The sequence below is a fragment of the Amphibalanus amphitrite genome, unplaced genomic scaffold (assembly GCF_019059575.1).
Source record: "Amphibalanus amphitrite isolate SeventyFive unplaced genomic scaffold, NRLGWU_Aamphi_draft 001546F_arrow, whole genome shotgun sequence".
Taxonomy (NCBI): Eukaryota; Metazoa; Arthropoda; class Thecostraca; order Balanomorpha; family Balanidae; genus Amphibalanus; species Amphibalanus amphitrite.
In genome coordinates, this window is record NW_024883039.1 from 110,277 (window position 1) to 136,135 (window position 25,859).

The 25,859-nt window shown below is 49.5% G+C and overlaps 1 protein-coding gene and 1 long non-coding RNA gene across 2 annotated transcripts; both read right to left on the reverse strand.

The window, feature by feature from the left end:
- Window positions 1–565: 565 nt before the first annotated feature.
- LOC122373751 lies at window positions 566–7,689 on the reverse strand. Its single transcript, XM_043352113.1, has 3 exons — window positions 7,571–7,689; window positions 1,949–3,445; window positions 566–1,629 (listed from the first exon to the last, which is right to left on the reverse strand). The coding sequence occupies exons 2-3, from the start codon at window positions 3,379–3,381 to the stop codon at window positions 1,497–1,499; spliced, it is 1,566 nt and encodes a 521-aa protein (XP_043208048.1). The 5' UTR covers window positions 3,382–3,445; window positions 7,571–7,689; the 3' UTR covers window positions 566–1,496.
- Window positions 7,690–14,287: 6,598 nt separating this feature from the next.
- On the reverse strand, window positions 14,288–23,784 carry LOC122373752. The gene is made up of 3 exons (XR_006255100.1): window positions 15,510–23,784; window positions 15,144–15,228; window positions 14,288–14,792 (listed from the first exon to the last, which is right to left on the reverse strand). It is a non-coding gene; the product is annotated as an uncharacterized LOC122373752 (long non-coding RNA).
- Window positions 23,785–25,859: the final 2,075 nt, after the last annotated feature.

Genomic DNA, 25,859 nt, shown 5'->3' on the forward strand with positions numbered 1-25,859 from the left:
GCCCGCGCGGAGGGTGGGCCCACGAGCGAGCGGGGGTGACCCTCCCTCCACGCTACACGCCCTGTTTGTGTGGAGGTGTTCTATGTATTCAGGGAAGCACAGTCACGCGGTCGGCGGAACACGAAATGCGTGAACTGTGTGACAGGCTGTATCGCGACATGTTTCGGCTGATTTGGTATGGTGAATGAATTCGGCTTGCTGGTATAGGTGTAGGTACTATAGCGACTCTCGACTGACAAATGGAATCGCTCACTTGTGTGCATTATTGCGTCACAGTATGTACATACATATAGGATGAAAACATGAATAGAATAATATTGATCAAATGTGGAGAATGGAATATTTAGATGTCTGTTCATTCTTGCAAAATTAGTGCCTTGTTTTACGCACATCCTGAAAAGAATATCGGGGGACGTCTTCCATCTGCGTGCGGATTTTCTAAACGTCTTCGAATGGTGCGAAATCTGTAAGTGCTGTGCAGACCAAATATTGTTCAAAGTAGTAGAGCTATTTTTATGCCTACAGGTTATACATAAAATGTCGGAAATTCCGCATCAAAAGAAACGCGTGGACTTATTAGCAGCTTTTAAACGTTGCATGCCATTTTTATTTCGATACAATCGGAATAGCGCAATCAAGTTCAAGACCTCTGTCGAGTGTCGTATTATGTGTAAAGCTATAGCCGAGTAAAAACAGCGTATACAAAATATATACGGCGAAACTCACTGAATACACAGCCATTGCCTCAAAATGAACTTCAAGTCGCCATACCTCGGAAACTGTGGGTGCACAGAGCGGGAAACAAAGATGTTGCAGGCCCATAATACCAGATTTTCTAGCCAGCAAATTATTGTCGTGTCAGCTGTTGAGACGTGAACTCTGAGGCGAGACTAGATCAGATGATCTGATACGGGCGCATGGCTGAGGTAAGCGTTTCCCTATTCTCGCACATTCTGCATCCGGTTGTGCACGCATAACAACATTAGGTATTTAAATAAATCATAGACATTTATCACTCCACGACACAGTATCCAGCCAATTCAAGCACAACATTTAGACTGTCACGGTATAATTGCGCTTTACGGTCGCCAGAGTTAACATGAACTGACGCACCGACACAAGCTGTCGGTTTTGTCCGTTTAAAAATACTTTTACATTGTTTTCATTCAGATGCACGACTCACTCACGGAGCTAAAGCCATCAATGTTTTTTTCTCAAAACTGGTTCGTCGCAGTATGCCGCACATCTTTCCCCCACTGCTTAGTAGACTGATTCAATCATCTAATCTAGCGCTTTCCCTCACTTGCAGCATTGTCATATTCGCATTGCATCTCGTCACCATCTCATTAAACGCTTCGTAGCCCGCGACTATCTTGCCTAGTCGAGCTATATTTTTGATGCCACTCTTTTGATCACACTTGCCTGAAGAACATCACATCGCTTGCTAAGATCAGCAAGCGCCACCATTTGTTCTTTCCTCGCGCCGCTCCTCGTGTCTAAGACCTGTCGCATGACTCGAAGAACGGCTGACAGGAGCGGAAGTCGGGGTGGTGGGCCAGCTCCTGCAGCCGTGCTGCAGTGGCATCGTCCAGACCGAACAACCACAGCCAGGGCGCGGCCCGGATATACCTGGAGGTCATGGGTCAGACGATGTGGTGGTCAAAATGAATCACCAAGTGGCCAAACGCTTAGCTTTCCGTTCCCTATACAAACTGCCTTAATCAATAATAATGTTTTGGTTAATGCATGTATCGCACGGTGAAGATAAAACAGAGCATATAAACTGATTTTATTTGCTAAATTGCATAATATTTGTACTTTGACAATCTTTTTTTAAACGTTTCCTAATATACCTACTGCCTACTGCTCGCCATTCGCCCGTCACAAAAAGTTATTGAACAACCTCAGATAAAGTCATACGCCCTCTCGTTCCCTGGTCGGCACCCACCTGCTCCAGACGGGCTGGTTGTGGAGGAGGTCACCCTCGACCAGCGCGCGGCACAGCTGCAGCGGCTGACAGCTGCGCCAGCGTTCCCTCTGACTCTCGCCAGCTGCGCTCAGTTTCAGCGTGACCAGCTCAGCCTCCGCCAGCGCCTGGCTGAGCTGAGCGGCCAGCTCAATGAGCTGACTGAGCTGAAACGGCGCCGCCAGCAGGTCGGCGCCGGCGTCATCGCGCTGCCGCTTACTGTAGGTGACGATGGTGGGTGGTGTAAGCCAGATGAGGTACCCCAGCACGGCCAGAGTTCCGACCAGAAGCACGCCACAGACCACAGCCATCGGTGTGAGGCGGGTCGACAGGCCCAGCGCGCCCCAGCCGCCGTGCACGGGAGGACGGTGGAACCGGTGCGGTTTTTTGGTTTCGTGGAAGTGAATAACCACGTTGGAGCTGTCTGCGTGCTGTTTCTGAATGTGTTTACGCGTCGGGTGAAACGGTTTGCGTGGTCTTGCTGGAGGACGCGGGTGGCGTTTCTTCCCGGGTTGGAAAGGTGGCCTCAATGGCTTCTTGGGCTTTGGTCGCCACACGTTCTTTTTGTGGTTAGTTTTCGGAGGACGTCGAAACTTTTCATGTGGGAACCTTTGCTTGTGATGCAGGTTGCCAAAACTCAGAAAAGGTTTCAGATTCTTTGGCGGCAAAATATTCCTTATTTCTTGTGCATCGTAGTCATCGTTAAGCTGGCTTGTCTCGTGGTCTTTTCCAAGTCCTTGATGTTCTTTATATTTGTTTGGATGACTGGAAACCGTAAGTGGCCTTTTATCGATGTAAGTGATTGAGCCATCGTCTTCATCGGCTTGGAAAGGACCTGGTTCCCAGGTGAGCAGTGTTGTGTTCTTCGTCCTGCTCTTTACGGGGTAAATGTAATTGTCTGGGGAAGGTTCTTTGTAGCCTGATTTGTATAGTAGGCCAGCTTCGTAGTCAGGATCCGGAATAGGAACAATATTTCGTAAGTCGATTACTGGTCTCAAGACGTGTTGGCCTGCTTGCTCTGTGCTTAGTCCTGCCGCCGTTCCGTACGTCCACTGTGTATTTAGAAAGTAATCGTTGACTTTTTTGGAATATTCCACTGGTATCTGATCATGGTTTCCAATCCTGTTGGTAGGCGCATGCTCATGCGCATCAATCTTCATGCTGGTTTTTCGTATCTTTGCTTTATCTGTCGCATGTGAGCTATCATCAATCTTTTTGGCTTTTGTGAGACTCTCTTCATTTGAAAATGATGAGTCCCATATACGATTTTCGAAATCATATTTGAGGAGATCCTTGGCCCAGTCGTCTGAGGAAGACGATCTTGCTATATCCTTCGCAATGGGAATTTCGTCAGCCCATGCAGCCGGCCAAGCGAGCAGGCTGAACATGACGCTAGCTTCAATAGCCACCAACATGGCCGCCTTTGAATTTATGACTGCACAACTGACGAGAAGCGAGATGTCGTACAGCCATTCACATCTGCAATGAAAAAAAAAAACACCTAGGGGTTAAGTTAGTTTTATCTGAAGGATGGCAGAGTGTGCAAAACATTGGCATGTCGACAGCAGGTCTCTTGAAAGTAGTCTTGTTTCGACTTCTTTGGATAACTCATCACATCGCTAGACGCTATATCCACTCTGTTGATGTGCTCACACCAGTTAGCTTAGTTCATTAGCTTGTATTCATAAGTCTGTCACCAGGCACGTATTGCCTTTGATCAAAAGTGCTGGATCGCCATGCACAGTGCACACGCGCGCCAGCCTTGAAAGGCTGCGTGAGCATCTCCGCAAAGACGCGTGCGGCTGAGGGGCCACATGCCAGACTTGTGGTCGGAGGAACATAAGAACCCATGGGAACTGGTGTCTGTCGCCCTTCCAGATAGACAGGTGGTCAGACGCCGGATGCTGTGGGGGTTGAATCTCAGCACCGACACTGTAACACTGGTGTGGATAGTGGTGGCCATTGGGCAAAAACGTGGCCTACCGTCTACCATGTTCAACGACCATGAAGCACAGGTTTTGATTGAGGGAGATGATGTTGCATCGTATGGCATCGAAGGTCAGTATTCAGTATAATCACGCTGTTTTGGTTTACATCACTAAAATTTCTATCTGCAGTAATAGTTACATCAGATACAGGTAATCAGGTTTCCGTCAGTCCTTTAAATAGAGTTATAATCAGTCAATGGTATTACCAGTATAACGCCTTTTGGGCGAAGAACGAGCGAGCGAGATAGTGAGCCCTGCACGTGCGGAAGGGCGAGAGGGTGCTTCCAACGGGCTTGCGCAAAGCACCCTTCTAACTGGTCGCTAGCGGTGTGCCAAATTTGAACGCAATCGGCCCAGCCGTTCCTGAGATCTGGAAGCGGCGTTCTGCACGTGCGCACGTGCAAACGGGGTCCAAAATGACTTTTGCACGGCACCCTACTAACTGGTCCCCAACCCTGTACCAAATTTGAGCGCAATCGGCCCAGCCGTTCTCGAGATCTGGAAACGCCCCCTGCACGTGCGCACGTGCAGTGGCACCCTAACCTCAACACATGGGAATGCATTGCCTGGTGGGTGCCTACCTGTATGCCAAGTTTCAGCGAAATCGCCCCAGTAATTACCGAGTTACTGAAATGGGAACAAATTTGGTACCTCATATTGTTGTATTTTGCACGTGCACTGGGGGTGACCCACATGCATCGAGAGTATCCTATTTTGGGCAGAAGGGATGCTGCTACCCTATAAAAATTACCGCAAGTCAATCGCCCAAGCGGCTGCTGAGATATGAGCCTCTCAAAATCACTACTTTTGCAAAACAGCTTGAACACTCTTGACTTTTCACGTGGCACGTGCCACGACGGTCACTGAGGTGTATCAAAAGTAGTCAATTACGGGGTAGAAGGGATGGGGCTACCCAACAAAAAAGACCGCAGGCCAATCGGTCCAGCGGTTGCCGAGATATAAGCCTCTCAAAAGCGTTACAGGCCGGGCCGGGCCGCTCATACTGAGATTGCTCCGTTATTACGAGCGAGCGAGCGCAGCGAGCGAAGCGAAGTCTTTTCAATATAAGGGAAAAATCTCAGTATGAGCGGCCCGGCCCGGCCCGGCCCGGCCTGTAACGCTTTTGAGAGGCTTATATCTCAGCAACCGCTGGACCGATTGCCCTGCGGTCTTTTTTGCTGGGTAGCCCCATCCCTTCTACCCCGTAATTGACTACTTTTGATACATCTCAGTGACCGTCGTGGCACGTGCCACGTGAAAAGTCAAGGGTGTTCAAGCAGTTTTGCAAAAGTAGTGATTTTGAGAGGCCCATACCTCAGCAGCGGCTTGAGCGATTGTCTTGCGGTAATTTTTATAGGGTAGCTGCATCCCTTCTACCAAAGGTCGGATACTCTTGATCTATGTGAGTGACCCCCAGTGCACGTGCAAAATACAACAATAAGAGGTGTCAAATTTGTTCCCATTTCAATAACTCGGTAATTTAATTACTGGGGCGATTTCGCTGAAACTTGGCATACAGGTAGGCACCCACCAGGCAATGCATTCCCATGTGTTGCGGTTAGGGTGCTACTGCACGTGCGCACGTGCAGGGGGCGCTTCCAGATCTCGAGAACGGCTGGACCGATTGCGCTCAAATTTGGTACACGGTTGGGGACCGGCTAGGAGGGTGCCGTGCAAAAGTCATTTTGGACCCCGTTTGCACGTGCGCACGTGCAGAATGCCGCTTTCAGATCTCAGGAACGGCTGGGCCGACTGCGTTCAAATTCGGCACACCGCTAGCGATCGGTTAGAAGGGTGCTTTGCACAAGTCCGTTGGAAGTACCCTCTCGCCCTTCCGCACGTGCAAGGCTCACTATCTCGCTCGCTCGTTCTTCGCCCAAAAGGCGTTTTACTGGTATTGAAAAGACTCACTTCGCTCGTTGCGCTCGCTCGCTCGTAATGATAAATTGGCGTAGTTATTCTGCATCTAGATTGTCCTCTGGGAGAAATTATAAAATAGACATCTCTATATATCAGATTCTCAGAGCTTGTTCTATAGCAACTTTTTCGGTCAACAAGTAGCGTTATTGGCGAATTTTTTCTTCAAAGCGATAAAATAGCTTTTCATTGCGATTTTGATGTTCGATGGGCACCGTATGAACTTGGAGCGGCTCTCAAATACCTATGCCAGATTGGAGTCAAATAATATACATAAAATCAGTTATTACAAATTATCACTAGAAATCGTAACCGTCTGTCTAATTTGATAGAGGACTCTCTTATGCTTATAATGGAGAACACAGGCCAAGGCTCTATACACAGGCGACGTGTACGTTTTTACGTCATCACGAGTCACGACAGCATCCGACACGGCGCCAGGATTTACGATTTAGGACCCTACATACCACTGAGAAGCGGTACGGTTGCCTCACCGTTTGACCGTTAACCATGACTGACCGACACACAAACACACACGCACATAAACACGCACAATACCCCGTGGGTAGCGTCTACACTTACAGATGATAGATTTACGTGTGGACCGACTAGAACTGACCAGCATTTACTATCCTTACGGTGTCTCTAACGGAGGAACTCTCAGGCCAGAAGCGTTCGTGATTTGTAGGGTTGTTTGGGCGGGCTGCGCTGCGGAACCCAGAAAAAGGCAAGACTGGGTGTTTGTATGGTGCATGTGGCCTATTCAGCTGTTTATAAGCGTACAGAAACAAACGGTAAAATGGTTAAAATGGTATGTCGAACAAAGACAAAGACAGTTTGCAAAATATTACAAACGTTTCTTTAGTTCACTGATAGTACAAGCGAGGCATGTGCAATACGAGATGCGTAATAAATTATGCACGATATGCAGCATCGTGTTTATCACAAGCCGAACGCGCCATAGAGCTGCAGTCCCTATAAATCGTATCACATTCACAGGGGCGGGCTGTTCTGTTTCGAGGGTCAGATCGGTCGGGCCCTGAGTGCGACGGTCTGAGTCCGATATGTGGCTTGCTTGTTCTTACCGTCAACACTTTGAATATCCCTTTCCATCGCGATGAGTGACTTTGATGCCGATAAATATACTATAGCTACTAACACCATGCTGTGCCGTAATGCACACCGGCGTTGCGGGACAGCCTAACCTGTCAGTGTCCTTGAATGGAATCTGACGCAGCCGGCTTCGATTACGGGACGCCGGTGGCGACGTGAGCTGATGCACTCGAGATTTTCGATGTGGCCCTTACATTTAATTTATATAAATTAGAATATGGGTTGAACTACTTCAGGTCGCTGTCCAGGAAATGCGGTTATCGATCCAACCTTTGCAATTGTAACGGGGTTTTGTATCGGTTTTTATCGTTTTTTCCCCAGATATACTTTATCTTGAACGATAAAAACCGATCCAGATAAAGTAGCACCGCAATACAGACATACCCATTACCCAGTTTTTTTTTCATGAACGCAAATCGGTCTACCTCTAAAGCTAGCTTTTTATTTCCCTTTAAATAAATAACTGTGCCATAAGACCTTGGTGCAAAAATAAATCAAAAGACTATAAGTTAGTCATCACATAATAGCACACATCCGAGAACAGCATGAATTCCCACGAAGCCACCACTGACGAGACGATGCTCACCTCACCAATGTCAGGAGCCGAGCTGGTCAGCGAACTCTTCCGGTCTCCTGCTCCTCAGTTGTGCTCCAAATAAACGGTCCCCTAAAGTCCTCTAAATAGCCGCACTATTCACTAGTTCCTCACTTGTCTCATACGTCTCAGATGTCTCACCAGAAACCACTCGCACCGACTCACACCAACATCTGCCGTGACGTCCAGCGCCTGTCTGTCCAGTGTGACACCCGTGACGGCCCGTGACGCTCTGTGACGCTCCGTGACGCTCTGTGACGGCCCGTGACGCTCTGTGACGAGCTGGGACTGCGGCGTCTGCCGGTCCGCCCGACTGACGACGGGGCGGCGACCGCTGTATGACGGCCATCCAGCAGCCAACCGGACCAGAGCCGACCACAAAAGCGGAAACAGGAGACGGCTGGCCGGTTAGAACACGAACGACACAGCGCCTGTGATGTAATTGTTATTGTTATCCATGTATACAACATAGGATAAAGGCAGTGGCGTACCCAGGAATTTGCGAAGGACCAGGGCATTGGACGAGAGGGCGCCAATCAAGGAGGGCGCCAACAAGGAGGGCGCCACATATCTGAAACTTGAATGTGTCAGTTATGTTCGTACACGTGCGGAACAAGCATAACTGACATTGTACATGCGTACACATTGATCAGCCTCAGGCAGCGGTACACGTGCGGTACGAACATAACTCATAACTGCGAACGTGAAAGTGTCGCGGCCGAGCATTCTGGGTGAGTCTGTGGTGCGCGTTGCATCACTGTTCCGTTGCTATTTTGTATTACTGGTGTCATGTGCATTGCTACATTCAATATAATTTCCTCACTGAGAGCCGGCTTTACTCTTATCTATCGGCGCTACTCCGTACTCCGTAGGAGTATCTCCGTCACGTCTGCGGTCGAATATGTAATAGCAATTGTGTTTTTCTTCAAACGCCCTTAAACTGAATCGAAATGTGCTCTCGCAAGAGTGGAGGCCCCATTTTCCCACTTCTGGAGGCCCCTAAATAATCTTTTTTTTTCTCGAAAAAAACTCATCGGATTTAACCCTATTCCTGGCGGGGGGGGGGGCCTCAGGAGCCCCCCTGAGGTTTTTTGGTTATTTCTCCCAAACGCGTTGAGCTAGGAAGCTCAAATTTTCTGACTTTTCCTAAAAGGCTTCTACGCAACATGTCTGAAAATTTTGAGTTGATCTGACCTCAGGTCAGGTCACCAGAGGCGGTTTGGTGACCCTACCTCAGAAAAGTTTGCAATCACGCCAGAGCTAGAGTTTTTGACCGATCAATTTCTTCTCTTCAGGCTTTAGTTAGGGTACCAGTATGTGAAATTTGTTTATCTCGGAATTTTGATATCGGTGACCTAAGGTCAGGTCAGTTTCGCGACCTCCCCATTATAAGTCAATGGGGGAAAAATCAACTCCCTGTTTTTACCACTAAAACGGGTTGGAATGGCCCCATATACCATACATGACTTCATATACGATCAACCTTCACTACCTTGAGGTCTGTTTTGCTGTTGGGCAGCTGTGAGGTCATGTGACGTCATCAAAGGTCACCAAAGGTTTTTGGCCAATAACTCCGTACAGGAACAAGATACAGACGCGTGGATGGTCTCATTGTGTTCAGCTCGTCAAGACGCATCGAATGATATACATGATGACCTCGAGGTCACGTGACCTGAGGTCAACCTTTGACCTTGACCTTTCGAGGTCAACATATATATCATTCGATGCGGATTGACGAGAGGATCACGATGATGCCCTTAGTTTGTTCCTATCTTGACTAATTCGAAAGTTATTCGAGAAAAACTCTCTCCATATCTAGCGCCGCCATTTTGACTTTTTCGACCCCTGTGACGTCACCTTTGACCTGACCTGAAAATGACCTTTGTAAAAATTGTAGATCTTGACCGTGCGTATCCGATGCCGTTTACCGTTTGTCGCTGCGATGTGTAGTTTTTGAGATCTGAAGGGGGGCCGAATCGGCCCCCCCCCCGCCAGTTTCTTGTCCCGGCGGAGCCCGCCAGGAATAGGGTTAACCCACTTTATATTCACGAGGCCCCTTTCTCAGCTTCGGAGGTCCCTAAAAAGTAAAAGTCCTACTTTTTCGAAAAACTCATCGGATTTCACTCACTTCATGGAGGCCCTCTTTTCAGTTTTTTTCTTCATTAATTTTATTTCTTAAGACTAAAATATCGCTCAAGGGAGGGGCCATGGCCCCCATCGCCCCTCTCTTGTATCCGCGCCTGATATGATTCAGACATGACACATTACTCACTAACTAGGTACAATTTTCCCCAAGTGATACCTACATTAAATACCAAAAAAAAAAAACACGCATCTTTTTTCAATTTGATACACTTACACAGTATAGGTATACGGCCTTTTGACTCACCTGCAAAACTCAAGGATACACCGATTGCAAGACGCAAACGACAGCAATTCTTTCCTTTTCTTAGCAGCCCTGTTCTGTGCACCAGATTTCTTTCGCGTTCTTTTGTTGCCTGAATTCATTTTTTGCTCACTGCTGTTTAGTCATCCAATACAAAGGACCGTGCTACAGTACTTTACATATAATTTTTAACCCGCGCCTTGCTGGGGGGGTGTTTGAACACCCCCCTTGTGGTTTTTCGCGAATATCTCAAAAACGGCGGCGCGGAGCGCCGCCGTTTTTGGTACACCTTATCATACATTAATTCTACACATGTTGTGAAAATTTCAGACCAAGGTCATTCAAGGTCAGGTCACCAGGTCAGTTGAAGTGACCTCACCTCATAAAAAGTTTCAATGTCTGTCATAGCTACACCGAGTGACCGATCGCTTTGAAACTTTCAGCGATTGCTAAGAGCAATAGCATGTACAAAACGTATATCTCAGAATTTTGATATCGATGACCTAAGGTCAGGTCAATTTTGCGACCTCCCCATTATAAGTCAATGGGAGAAAATTGAAATGCGCCTCTTTTGGACTAACATAGGCGCGGGAGCCGGGGGGGCAGTGGGGGCAGCTTGCCCCCCCCCCAACTCTGGGGCCGTGGGGGCGGTGCCCCCACAGCTTTGAGACGGAATACCACACTTTTTTGCAAATGTTTTCTTTTTTTGTTGAAAAATCCGAGGGGTGAAAAATAAGTGGCCTAAAACCGGTGAGAAACCTAGATTTGGGGGTAGGTACCCTAGGTTAATCTCTATAATTATGGTGTGCCCCCCCCCCCCCCCCAGTCGGAAAGTAGTTCCCGCGCCCCTGTGGACTAAAGACATTATAAACACTCCCAAACACCGAATTACCAGTGGTTTAGACACACTGAACATGAAAATGGTGTCCGTGACCCTTGTTTATGCCCTGAGGTCATCTTGGGTCACGAACGGTATCTAACAGTTTTTCGCAAATAACTTTTGATAGAGGCATGCTAGAGCGATGAAAACGCCTTAGATGTGTTCAGCTCGACGATACGGATCGACTGATATGCAACATGACCCTTTCCGGTCAGGTCATGACCTTGACCTGAGGTCAAATTTTCAAGTTGACCTTTCAAGGTCAAGGTATAGTTCATTCGATGCGTCTTGACGAGAGGAACACGATGCCGGTAAAAGTAAGCTCGTACAGGGCTTGGGTCAAAAGTTATTGCAGAAAAAACTGTTTCCGAAAAAATCGGCTATTTTTGCAGTTTTTGCCGCCTGGAGGCAAAACCGTTGACGTTAGGTCAAATCTGAGAGAATTACTCAGAAAGGGTGTTAATAGGGCTATCGAATGCGCTTTTCCGCGGCGCTGTAGCTCTATTGGTTCCCGAGTTATGCGTTGGCTTCTTGGAAATTTTCGACATTCGACCTGGAAATCGGCGAAATTTTGCCTTCAATGACCTCTGGTGACCTGACCTTTGACCTGACCAAAAAATTGACCGAAGTGATTTCGTCATTATTTTTGACGCTCTTTCGAACGCCGCCTTCCGCGTATCGCTACGTGGCCCAGGAGCCGAGTTACAAGGGGGGTGTTCAAACACCCCCCCCCCCCCAGCAGGGCGTGGAAATCCAGGACCCCCAGCCGGGCGCGGGTTAATATGAACGGGGTTCTAACTTCTATGCTTAAATTTGAATTTTGAGCCCGACCCAGCGTCTCGGAAAGCGTCAGCCGTTAACGGTTTTTGTTAGGAAAGCAGAAAACAGCCGAAATATCAGACAACTACAAGTACTATAATAAAAAATTAACGATGTTTATTGTTCTTAATACTATAGTACTAATAATAATTGGCTATAGAAAATAAATGTTGGATTTAAAAGAAAAAATACAGATAGGTTCAAGTCTTATAACTATAAGAATGTTATAATACTATAATAATAAAATAACTTTACCTATCATCAAGCTATAAGATTAGGAACATGGCCATGGGAGCTATTTAGAGACTAGAGCTGCAGCATTTCTACATATCCCATAACTGACACCATACTCATGAAGTCGGAGGGCGCCTTCTGACCAGAAGCACGCCAGTGAGCCGGGAGGGCGCCCTCTGATCAGAAGCACGTCAGTGTGTCGGTGGGGCGACCTCTGATAACAAGTACCTCACCGGTGAGTCGGAAGGGCGCCTTACGATCAGAAGCACGCCAGTGGGTCAGGAGGGAGCCTTACGATCAGAAGCACGCCGGTGAGTGGAGAGGGCGCCTTCTGAACAGAACCATGCCGGTAAGTCGAGAGGGCGCCCTCTGAGAAGATGCATTCCAATTAGCCGTGAGGGCGCCTTCTGATAAGAAGCATGCTAGTGAGTTGGAGGGCGCCTTCTGGTCAGAAGCACGTCAGTGAGCCGGGAGGGCGCCCTCTGATCAGAAGGACACCAGTGAGCCGGGAAGGTGCCATCATCTAGGAGAGCGCCGCTATCGACTGGAGGAGCGCAAACACTGGACAGAGGGGCGCCGCCATAATCTAGGAGCGCGCCGTTATCGACTGGAGGAGCGCCAACACTGGACAGAGGGTCACCACCATCGTCTAGGAGGGCACCGCTATCACTGAAGGAGCGCCAAGACTGGACAAAGGGGCGTCGCCGTCATCATCTAGGAGCTTCGTCGCTGTCAACTGGAGGGGCGCCAACACTGGACAGAGGGGCGCCCCATCATCTAGGAGCGCGCTGCTATCGACTGGAGGAGCGCTAACTCTGGACAGAGGGGCGCCGCCATCATCTATAAGCGCGCCGCTACCGACTGCAGGAGCGCCAACTCTGGACAGAGGGGCGCCGCCATCATCTAGGAGCGCACCGTTATCGACTGGAGGGGCGCCAACACTGGACAGATGGGCGCCACCATCGTCTAGGAGGGCGCCGTTATCACCAGAGGAGCCGGAGCGCCAACACTGGACAGAAGGGCGCCACCATCATCTAGGAGGGCACCGCTATCACTGGAGGAGCACCAAGACTGGACAGAGGGTTCGCCGTCATCATCTAGGAGCTCGTCGCTGTCGACTGGAGGGGCGCCAACACAGGACAGAGGGGCGCCACCATCATCTAGGAGCGCGACACTGTCGACTGGAGGGGCGCCAATACGGGACAGAGGGGCGCCGCCATAATCTAGGAGCGCGCTGCTATCGACTGGAGGAGCGCTAACTCTGGACAGAGGGGCGCCGCCATCATCTACATAAGAGCGCGACACTGTCGACTGGAGGGGCGCCAACACTGGACAGAGGGGCGCCACCCACCATCATCTAGGAGCTCGACGCTATCGATTGGAGGGGCGCCAATACTGGACAGAGGGGCTTCGCCATCAACTAGAAGCGCGCCGCTATCGACTGGAGGAGCGCCAACACTGGACAGAGGGGCGCCAGTCACTGAGGGCGCCGGGGACGATGAGCCAAAGGGACAGGGCATGCACGGAATGTCCTGTATGTGCGTACGCCACTGGATAAAGGTGTGCAATATGCCCACTGCGTGCATTGACCATAAAACCAACGCTTGTTATTGCATCGTCGTATTTAATTAACATTGATCAAAATACGGCTTATCATTTCATAGCGATCGGGATATTAACTGCTGCAAAAGAAAACAACACCCAGAGTGTGAATATTGATGTAATCTTGTACGTGCTCAACGTCCGTCTTCCTTTGTACAGCTATACGCTTGTGTGCACTGAGAACCTGCTTGACTGTATTGTTCTAGCGATCCAGAGCGTAACATTCCGTTTGACTACAGACCAAATCCACATATTTTCCGATATCGTGGCCGAACTAGAAACCTGCTACTCGAGGGATGAGACATGGTGTCACTAACTAGTTATTTAACATCGATATGCCTGGTCAACGCTGTCAGTTGATTACTGACGTGGAGGGGGGGGGGGGGGGGGAAGCGTTAGATTACTGCCTCCATCTCTGGTCGTGAACTGTACGGGACGGGACGGTAGGCGGAGCCGTTCAAAAAGCGCGCCACAAATAATTAAATTCGTCGAGCAGTAATTAACTCACGTCACGACAATGGCTCGGCGAGACGGGAGGGGAGAGTGTATATACATCCAGTAGGGTGTAAAAACGCCAGACAGCTGAGCAAATCAATACTATCTCGATATCTGTAACATATACCGGCATTACTGGTGACATGCCCGCCTGGTAAAAGTGCGTATGTAGGTTGAAGCGCATTTGTCTTGGTGGTGCTCTATTCAGTTCTGCCCGAAACAGGACACCCACTAGCCGTCACGGTTCATTGCATCAGCTCGCAGTGCGACGACAAATGAAAAGACTTTGCGGTCATTTTCCGTTGCATATTTTATTGTTGTTCTCAAATCATGAACAATATTACACACAAGATCCAGCGCCATACGTCAAACGATGATATGATCTGGCTGCGTTTTCTATTCGCCACTCGTTTAGCTAGGTTAGGGTCTCAGCGCATCACAGGTTCTCCTGCATTTACCATAACAAACATCTGTTAAACGCACCACCCTGATCAGTTGCATACAAGAAAACGTGAAATGGCAATGTGTCAGGACAAGGCAAGTAGGTAGTGCGGCGGGCATTTGTTCCGTCATAATCTTCAAACACGCCGAAGAATATCATGTCGGGCCGAAGAATATCATCGATTATCCATGGGCATTGGACACACAAGTCGGAAAAAATTTATCCCAGCGACCGACGAAGGATCCCAGTGGGCCCTGATCGGCAGTAGACGTCTTTCCGGGATGCGGGTGGTCTTCCGATCGAGCGCTGCGCGTGCTGCTGAAGATGTCCCCGGAAGACCAGGGATCATGGAGGCCTGTGAGCAGAAAAAGTTAATGTAAGCATACAGCACACAGATGCAGCGTAAGCAGCCCTTCAGTTAAATTATGCCAGAATGAATAGGAAGTTTTTCTAAGACGACGTTCTGACGGTTTGCAGTTTCCCATTACGGTATATACTGACTTAACAATAGTTGTCGTTTGTGGCGCAGCGGCATTGCCTCTGTACTGATCAAAACTCGGAAAGAATTATCCAAAGGATATCTAAGCATATCAAAGCATACTAAGCATATCTTTTGATCGCCGATATAGATACTCTTTCAGAAAAATTCCAGCTGGCGGACTACCCCACGGAGCTGATCACTCCTCAGATAATGCAGTGCACTTACATCATCGGATGCTGTTTTGGTAGCACTGCAGGGCGACCAGTGACGTCACCAGCACAAGAATATCGACGGCGAGCCGGCATAATCCCTGAGAACAAAACAGATAGAAGGTCAGATGTGGAAGAGAAATCAGAGTAAGCCGCTAGTTAGACCAGCAACGATAACATATTTAAAACTTCGGTGTAAAAAACGATCATTTAAGAATTGGCAATGTGAAAGAAGGACACATAGCATCTGCCGTTTGAATTGTCATCTTGTTGATCATTTTCTATCACCTGAGTTTATCCAAGGGCACAACCAACTCTTCACGAGCGCTCGATGTTATAGTACAGTAGCTAATTTCACCAATTCATAGTAGCCTTCTCTCACCTCTGACCAGTCCCCTCCTGCGCCATAGTCAGCTCAGCAGCACCATCTGGGCGAGTGGCGTCGATCGGTAGATGGATGGCAGCGGCGCCACCATCGACACGGAGACGGAGACGGCCGGAAAGACGGCCGGAAAGACGGCCCGGAAAGACGGCTCGGAGAGACGGTCCCGCGGAGACGGTCACCGCGCCAGAGCAGCTTCAGGTGAGGTCAGCGGTCACTGCAGCAGAGCTCGAGCAAATGCGACATTGGGAGTTGGGTGCTGGTGGTTATGTCAGTGCTGGTGATGACATTAATGTACATAGGACGAGTGGCGTACAGTAGGATTGTAGCCCTTTGGCCTACAATGTTATTGGTATCTACGAAAACGTAGCACGGCACACATTTGGCCGGTATAATGAAAAGGACGAACTTTCTGTATGCATGCATGAGTCTGTTTGTGCACGTGTGTACTTTCTATCGCAAGCTTTCCGCGCACATACGGCATGACGACTTTTCTATATATACCTTTTTGCACCTCAAATCGGCATTTTTTTCATTCAATTCGGCGAACTGCATTCAATCTTAGCGATCTTGCACTGGCTTCGAATGGGGGCATATCCAGTTTGTTTTGCGAACGGTGGCGGAGGAGGTGGGTTCGGCGGTGACAAAAACCGCCGGAACACTTTTTTTCTCTCTCTCTCTCTCTCTCTCTCTCTCTCTCTCTCTCTCTCTCTCTCTCTCTCTCTCTCTCTCTCTCTCTCTCTCTCTCTCTCTCTCTCTCTCTCTCTTCTTGCACGCCACGCGTGGGCCCCCTAGGGGGCCCGCCGCGGGAGCACGTCGACGGGGGGGGGGGGGTCGGCGCGCCCCACTCCTCGGAGAAACTCCGTGATCTTGGTTGCCGGCTCCTGGAAGATTTCCCGGAGTGTTGTTGTGAAACCCCAGAGCCGGCCTCGGGTGCGGGAGTATGCGGGACACTCCGTTAGCGCAGGTGCTCGACGCTATCGGGCTCGGAGCAGGGAGGGGAGCGGTCGTCTTCCACGAGCTCCAGCCGTAGCAGCGTATCCCGGGTGAGGGCCATCATCGAGACCCCTTTCTCGTGGGGATGGCGTCTCCCCAGCTGGGGAGCCAAGTGCCTCGGACTACACGCACGGAACACTTCTTCCTCGGCCTCGTCGTCCCAGTCGGTCATGTCCGACCAGGGCTACGCGCACCGCACCACCTGCCCGACCGGCTCCCTGCGGTCCCAGACGGGCTGAGTCGGGGACAGCTCGTAGACCGTCTCAGAGTCTGCCTCCGAGTCCCCGTCATCGTCGGATGATGTAGGTGTCGGCGGAGTCGGCGGCGGCGGCGTCGGTCGGGACGACGCCCGAGCCATCTCCTCAACGTCGGAGGCTTTGATTCGTCGTCATAGTGTCAGTTAACAAGCGGAGTCGGAGGAGTTGTAATGGCTCCTCCTCCTCCTCCGCTTCTGTCCCCCAGTCCTCCGACTCGTCCGACCATGGGGAGGCGCACCGCACCACCTCTCCGACCGGCTGGGAGAGGTCCCACACGGGCTGGGTCGGGGACAGCTCGTACGCCGTCTCCGACTCTGCCTCCGAGTCCCCGTCATGGTCGGGTGATGTAGGGGGCGGAGTCGGCGGCGGCGTCGGTCAGGACGACGCCGGGGCCATCCCGTCAACGTCGGGAGTCGTTGTCTGTGGGCCGTCCATGCTGAAGGAGGGGAAAAGTTCATAGTCACTCGTGATTCAAGCAACAATGTCTGCACCGTCCGAAATGTCTGCTGCTCATATTATCCGTCAATACTGGTTGTGGGGTAATGTCACCTACCCCCCATTCTTCCATTAACACATGTACTCTATGGGTCAATGCCAACGAGATAAGTGAACAATGGGCACATACACATGATGGGACTCACCACAAAAATACAATATGCCCCGCCGGAGGGCTATCTCAATCCTACCCCGAATATTATCTAAATACCATCACCGCAACTAAGGTTCCGTTTTCAAACACTAGATAATCTATGTCAAGGCACCATCACCACAAGTACCGCACCGCCTATAACTACGCGTTTCACAATACATAAAATAAATACTGTCACCGCGATCACCACGCCGCACTTATTCTACTTATATTTACATAAATGGCATGCTATCGTAACGTGTCAATTTCATTTGCCTTAAACACCTATATGTATGTACAGTCCTTAACCACGCTACCTCAGTAGGTATAACGTCAATAGGTACCTGGTCATCTCCAGATGGCATGGCATTCTCAGCAACAGTCCCGGTGCGCGCGCGTGTGTGTGTGAGTGATCTAAACCCAAGAAAGGCGTCACAATGCACATGTGTCCTTTTTGTGGTCGCTTTCACTTTTTGACGATATCGATTCTCTTGCCGACGGCCGCGCCCGCGGCATATTGACTGCTCGTCCAATGTCCGGGTCCCTCTGCCTCACCATAATCCTCACATTCAGTCCTGGTCTGTCACGAGACGCATCTTCCTGTCACTGTTCTCGCGATGTGCGTGAAAACACTCATTGTCCGCAAAAGCACTGCACTCGATATCCTCCATTCGATAGCCGCGAAAGCACCACCTCGGTCGTCGGCACAGTCTGTGCGCGGCGATCGTAGGGTGAGCACCGACGAGGGGTGCTCCCCACAACCGGTGATTGTGTGAGAATCATGCTCATAGTGGTGTAGTGTATGTGGTACTAGTCGCGGCGTCTTCTTGCCTCTGGCCTTCCGGGACGCTCCAAGGAGCCTACCCGGGACCAAGGCGCCGCCTCTCCTATTAGATGGTGCGGAGCCGCCACGGCACCCCTTCTTATCCACGACAGTCCATCACAACGTCTACATCGTCGCGCACTACAAGGGCAGCTGCGGCTCGGCAACTCCAGTTCGACCTGGACGCAAGCGGAGCCGAGCTGGCCGGCGCCTCCGGTGGGACGGCCCCAGTGGGTCTGCCTGCCCTCGGATCAGTGTAGGGATTGTAGGAATTTAGGCGTATTAATGTATTAATGTGGCCGTGAAATATTATGCAGGGATTGTAGAAATTTAGGCGTATGAATGTGAACGTGTGCTATCCTTTGTTCGTCCGTTTGTTCGTCCGTTGCGCCCGCGTCCGCGTTGGGAGTTACATCAGTGGAGGTCAGCGTGATGGTAACCAAGCGCGCTGGTTGGTCGGCCTTAGCCTCGGGCCGGCTGACGTGGGGCGTTCCCGCCTCGAGCCCGGTACATAAGCACAGCAAGAGGAGGAGTCGGGGCTCAGTGTCTGCCTGCCTAAGTGCTGTGCTGCGCTGTGCCCGACTACTCTTCTGCTGCGGGCTCTCCTGGCTCGAGGTAGGTTTCCGTCACGCAGGGATTGTCGCGGGCTCACGGACATCCCTTAGCTAGGATAGGAGCACCTAGGTGGAGGATTAGGTAGATTCGCGCGTCGATTGTCGTGAGGGTATTGATAGGGTAGCACGCGGAAGTTATTCCGTCAGGGTTCAAATGATTCTCTAGCAGTCCTTTCATGATGTTCGGCTTTGATAATATATGTGGGTATGAATTGACCAGAAGCTTTTGGAAATGGAATGGGTCGGAGGAGAACGGAAATTGAGCGGAGCGGAGTCAGATTCATTCGGTGCTTAGATAGTCATTATGGTTCAGGAGCTTAGCTCCAAACCCAGGGTTCGCTACCAACTGCGTGTGCCCCAAAATGGCCGAGTTATTCACCTGAACCAGGATGCATAGTTTAGTACATTTAGTTTAGAGGACAGTGGCCCGGGTGGCAGACGGGTAAAAGGCTGGGAGACGTCCCGGCCGACCACTGATCCTATACAGTAAAGTAGAGATCCGGAGGAGAGGTAACGAAGGGCCCACAGGACCGGCCTAAGCCCCCTTCACATAATGGTGCATCTCGGCCGGGAACGTTCTTTCAAGTGAAATTCGGCTGAACAACGTTTTTTCCCGGTAGGTCAGGCACGCCATTATGTAAATCTTCAACTGTGTTAATGAAACGCCCTGCCGTAAAGTCCGGAATCGCTTGTTAGTATAACGTGGTTTTGTAAATCTTAAACTGTGTTAACAAACGGCTAACAGTAAGTCGTAAAAACGTTTTTCATTATTGCTGGTATGAGGATACGACGCTAACGTAAGACTTAAACTGCATTTGGCGAAACGGCCTGCTGTAAATCCAGTGCGCTTGCTCAGTAGGTACGTGATTTTGTAAATCTGAAACTGTGTAAATCAGACGGCTGCAGCTGTTGGACGCGCCCACCGAATTGAGCTTGAAAGAACGGTCGAATGAGCCATTCTAAATTTATTAAATTACTCCGCTCAATATCCGAACTTCTGAGAACAAACGAGCCAAGCCAGCAGCCAAAATTGATAGGCAAAAGTTTGCGATGACTGCAATAGGCAATGCAGAGCCACACGCGGGGCGAGAGACAGTCCCTGCGAACGGGAGTCGCGTGCTGCAACAAGTACAGCGATGAGAAATGCGCTGCAATGGAAGTGTAGCGCTGCGATGAAGGCAATGCAGCGCCAGACGCGGGGCGACAGAATGTCCCTGCGAACGAGAGTCGCGTGCTCCAACAAGTACAGCGATGAGAAATACGCTGCAATGGAAGTGTAGCTGTTACCGCCGGTGCCATTGTTTGTGTTTAATGTGTAAGCCCCGTTGCATCAGCTGGCTCTCTTTCCTTTGCAGTCGTCTTGAATGTTGATTTCTGTCACTGCTTACTGCTTGCCTGCTGGATTTGGGAGCCACTCACTGGGTGAACGGAGTATGTAAACGTTTCTTTCTTTTCTATTCTATACCTTTGATTGTTGGGAGCTAATTGGATAATGTTCCGTTATCCGTATCAGAGATAGCCAACAGGCCCTGTTCCATGTTCATTCTAGTGGCGCAGAGGTGCCGCGGGGGGCGCCCGGCACGTCCGTGCGTTCATGTCGACATGATGCGATACGCACAAGGCGCTGTTTACCCTGTTCCATGTTCGTTCTAGTGGCGCGGAGGTGCCGCGGGAGGCGCCCGTCCGTGCGTTCATGTCGGCATGAGCTGATGAAGTATCAAACACAGATACAACGTCAGTTCGCCTCGGTTACACATGCACAAGGCGCCGCTGTCATCGACGCTGCCGATCGTTGAGTTCATTGTCGATGTCTGCTCATCCCATGACGGAGACTCGTTCGGTGCACCGGTGTTTCTGGTAGAAACCCTGTTCCATGTTCGTTCATGTTTCTGGTAGAAAACAGTAGAAAACATGCAATAAAGAATGTTGCTAAAGATCGATATTTTGTTGAATATGTTGCGAGACATTTTTTAGAATTTTGGCATTTGACATTGTGTTGCAAGACAAATCGCAGGTAACAACATAGCATCTAGCGACATTTCTTGTATCGGCTTTGTCATCAATGTTCCGTATTTATTAAAATTACAGCTGCAAATGCTCTGGTTATGTCAGTCGGTGCTTGTGCAATGTTATTTAATTCGTCTGGCCTGAAATTAGGAGTGACTCAACCCGTATATTTGGGGTGACATCACACCCTTTTTGGAAAACTCCAGAACTTTAACTTTATCTACTCTAATATAAGTACTGTATTTGGGATGAGTACCTTTTTGGGAGTTTTGGAACCACTTAGCTCGTCTCGTTTTCGGTGTGACATTACTCCACAGACAAATTTAAAGGAGTTTCACTTGCAGAACAGGAGTAGTGAAACTCCCTTTTACGATCATAGCTCCGGAATAAGGAGTGGTTAATAAGGAGTTTTATTACTCCTCTTAGGTTCCACTACTCCCTATTATTTTTCACTCCCTAAAAGGGAGTTTCAATTGCGTTTTACAAGGGAGTTTCAAAACACCAAGAGAGTAATGAATCGCCTTTTGATAGTTTTAGGGAGTTATGGATAGAACTCCAAAATAGGGCGAATATCTACTCTAATATAGGTACTGTATTTGGGACGTCAGAACCCCACGTAGGGGAGTAAATATTTTTTCCGTGCAGAGGCCCCGCGATCATAGGTACAGGGCATTGTAACCGTCGAAGGGGAGCAGCTGTTTCAACAAAGCCCCAACAACACCCCAGCGTCTTCACTGCTCATGTGGAGTGTTGTGGTAATGGCGTTCAACCAGCGGTGCGCAGGCAAAGTAAAACATCTGGGGAACTTTCTCGTGCAGAACGTGATTGGACACCGGGAGGGCACGACAGTGCCCAAGGCGCTGCGGCCGGTTGTGGAGATTTTGACCACGTGAGGGTCCACTGTGTGCCTCTTGGGCACAACTACGCTGCCAACAGTGCCGCGCTCAGGCGCTTTGTGTGATTCTGGCCTGAAGACCTTTCAGCATGATCTGTGAACTATTTGCGAAGCATGTTTTCTAACTTGCGTTTGCCTTTTGCTGCGCGTTCGTAAGTGCATAAGGATGTTCCTCACTGAGGCGTGAACGTCTAGCTTGTGACGTAGCGTTCTAAGGTTAATACAACGTTCATTGCAAAACTTGTGGTTATGATGTATGAATGAATATGAAGCCACTAGAAAGCCCATCTGACACCAGCTAAAATATGGGGGGGGGGGGGGTCCGCACCCCGGGGGTACCTTCGTGGGGGAGGGGTCATTCTGACCCCTAAAGTAGTGCCTTGCTGTAACGAAATTTATTAATACCCCGTCCTCCACCTCCCTCTGTACTTACCGCCCAGCCCCCTTACCCACTAACGATATCCTTATATGGTCCTCGCTTCTCACCTGTGATTATAGCGCAGGGTGACTAATTATCAAATGTTCTTGCATGATCTTCATAATGAGCATTGAACAATTGTCAAGGTATAATGCTTGCTTGTTAAAGTGTTATAAAGAACTTATGTCAGAAAAAACAACTTGTAGAATTGTGTCTTTCCATATCATTCTACAGGGAAGCCTTGGCTGCCGCTGAAGAGGATGCAACCGGCAGGATGACAGTAATTGACAGACTGCTTGCAGATATGCAAATGCCAGATGCTGTAATGCTAGTCCATGTCTCTGTTTCCTTTCTTAGATTATATTGCCTGTCATCCTTTTTTATGTGTCTGCCCAGACAGGACAAAATAGATGCTTGTGCTAGTTGATGTTTATTTCTTTCATGCTCTTTCTTTCATGCACGAAAGTCCGACAACTAACATCAGTGATACTAACACCTCGTCTCAAGCATTCCGAAGAATTATATGCTTTCATGCTTTTGTTTCCATTTTATACATTCTTGCTCGACTTCCTTTCAGTCATTTCTCATATACGTTGCCACTTTAAGGCAATCTAAAGTGGTTTGATATACCAAAATATGACAACTTTTATACCTACCTACCCCACATATCCAGTGTGGAACATTTCTAAAATTTTTCATATACCTACTTTCCTTTACTGGTTTGCTAGAAATGCTGGGCCCTGTTCAGTCGCTGTTTTTTATCAGCAGACTTACGGCGTTGGCGCGTCGATTTACGTCATGGTTACATGACGTCATCACTGTTAGCTGCGTGATATGTAAATGAGCCAATTACACCAACACATGTAGGCTGCTCGTAGTTAGACCTGTGCAGACGTCAGCAGCAACGTCAACGTACGTCAGCAAACCTGCGTGCGTTTCTCAGTCTCTCATTGGTCAACAGCACAGCCCTTTCTTAGTCCTATTGCTTTAACACAGTAGCCACCTACTAGTGGGCTGTTAGGGAAGCTGTTTTGGCAGCAGCGACCGAACAGGGCCCTGCTTTTCTTCCTTGCATCAGCTTGTTTCAAACTATTGTATAGGGTACCAGAACATGCTTATTGCTTACAAGTTTTTACGCATGGCCATTGGCTTTGATGTCCTGTATTATTGATTGCATAACTTAACCAATGGTTTTGTGTTGAACTGCTTCTTCAAGTCGTCTGCAATATATGCGTCACTTCAGGTACATACATGTGTATTGTAAGCTCGTATGTTAAACATCGGTTAGTAATAAAAACTAGTAAAACTTAATTTGGTAAGTTATGCCATATGCAATGGCGGATCCAGCCAGCCATTCGGGGGAGGGGGAAACCAGTTGGGACAAGGACGATTTCAACGTTAAAAAAGTTGTTGAGCGGGGGAGGTAATATTTTTTACTTGTTTCCTTTCGTTTCACTACTTTACAGACATGGAATCTGGTCCTCAGTTAATTGTATGGCTATAATCACATTTTCCTTTCCAACAGAGGATCCTCCAGAGGCTGACAGAGGAGGGCAGGGTAGAAGATACCCTTCGGAGCATCCTCCAACAGTACCCGTCCTTGGCAGCCCAGGTGGAGGCGGGCCTACAGGGCGAGACTCGCAGGTAGGATAGCCGATGCCCGACACCCGACAACCGTTTCGGAAACAATATTTATATGATCCATTTAACCAAACTTTCTTCATTTCAGCAAGTAAAACTGGTGGCTCTCACAGAGGCTACCGTTGCCGCGGCGATGGTTTACCATTCTGAGACGAGGGGCATTCCCATCAGACGTGTGGAGGAGGACCCCGAGCCTGGGGCGCTGAATCGGGCCCGCCGCCATCAGGCGTACAGACAGTTCACCATGTGGCGGTAACGCTACTATTCCCTTGCAGACCTCAGTCACTGAAATTAGAAAAAAAACATAACCTGGGCCTCGATCCGTATATCCTGGTGTACAGCAATTAAAATAGAGCACAATTGTTACTATCTCCACGCTTGGTAGAGTTCTTTGGTGTTGCTGTTTCTAAAGGGGGCGAAAAGGTGGTTCGATATATCATCTGACAGGTGTATCGCTGTTACGTTAACAAACTTGCTTAACCATTGTAAACACCGGTGCCCGCCGCTTAACGATACGTTACTGCTTACAATGTGCTCCCTAAGTGGCGATTTGCGTTTACTCTCAGGTGGGGCCGGCTCGGCACGGGGCAGCGCCGTGTCGTTCCGGCCTGCGTGGTGACGGCCATCCGAACCAAGTGGCCGGACCTGCACGGCCGCTACGTCGGGTTCAAGCAGCTCGAGGACATCCTATGAGCAGGGGCATGCCGCCCGCGCGCTGGCAGCGGATGTCGCCAGTGGGGGAGCCGCGCAGACGCTCCAGGACCGGATAACATTCCGTCTCGTTTGATTCAATTGTACAAGGCCGTAAATATAACGATGTTTTGTATATCGTTGCAATTTCCCACAACTTTCAGCACACTAAGCCAGACAATACTGCCGATGACGTCACAGGAGTTATCGCGCGCCAGTCACATCCGCGGAGTCCTCGGTGGAAAGTGCAACTTCCGAAGTCAATTCCGGAGTCAATTTTTTCTCAGTGTATACTGCTATTGTGTAATGACGATGCGTATAGGTATGTTAGGTAGCATCTGTGTTATGTCAGCATTGTGTAGACAAAGGGATCACGAGGCCGCAACGTGCGGCTCCATTAAATTCACAATACTGATCGAACTACTGGTGTAATGCCAGCGCGACCTGGCTATGTGGAGCTATTACCAAGAGAGTAGCTAACCCACCTTCCGTGTTCTTACAAAATGGTGCATCGGGAGAGAAATCGAAACTGGCAACATTCAACAACGGCCAGCTAGCATTGGAGGCTCTGAGCGATCAACCTTCCCTGCCAACCTGCGCCCTAAGTGAAACACTGGATGATGGACAGCTTGTATAAGAGGCTATGAGCAGCTATTATATCATGAAAGACCTATCATATCATATCATATCTCTTGGTAAATCTAAGCCTGAGGCGTCCCTTACATTTCTTAGATCACCACCACATTGATGTGTTCGACAGGAATGTCCTCGACGATCTGCTTCCTAACGGACATCTCGCAGAGAGGCTATAAACTCGTAACAGTAAGACGACTTCTATGAGTAGCTGGTAACAGCCGTCCTAGACCAATAGGGATGCGTCTTACGACCCTTCTCATTGAGTTCAGGCCACAGTCGGGTGATCTTAATGCGATCCCCGCCATGCAGCCCAGAGAACCTGGGAATGCTCCGGGAAGCATTGAACTACGATCCCGAGCGAGAGGACCGAGGCCGAATCACTGTGGCGCGACCTCATCCGAGTCCACTGCAGGAGCGGCTACCCTAGGCAACCTCAATGGAGCCGACCTGATGAGGATTATGCCTATGAGATTGCAAGGCGTGGCTAAGGCCTTTTATCGCACCTACATGGAAGGCAAAGGCTTGGACACTCGTTCCCCAATGCTGGGACAGCAGTGGGAGGGCTTCAGAAAGGTGCTCCTCGATCGTTTTTTTTTTAAGGCCACCGGCTCAGTCACAACCCTGATGAACCAAGCTCATTGTCGTCAGAGTGACCGCGAGTCGGTAGGTATACGGGCCTACGCGCAGTCAGGAGCATGACCCACCAGCTGTGGCCATCGGTCTCGGCCTCGGCCAACCCCACTAA

What these genes read in the sequence shown, in the direction of transcription:
- LOC122373751 (XM_043352113.1), bottom strand. Translation starts at nt 3,381, where the DNA reads ATGTTGGTGGCTATTGAAGCTAGCGTCATGTTCAGCCTGCTCGCTTGG. An exon ending in AACCAGCCCGTCTGGAGCAG is followed by an intron (nt 1,630 to 1,948) that starts GTGGGTGCCGAC and finishes CATGACCTCCAG; the next exon opens with GTATATCCGGGCCGCGCCCT.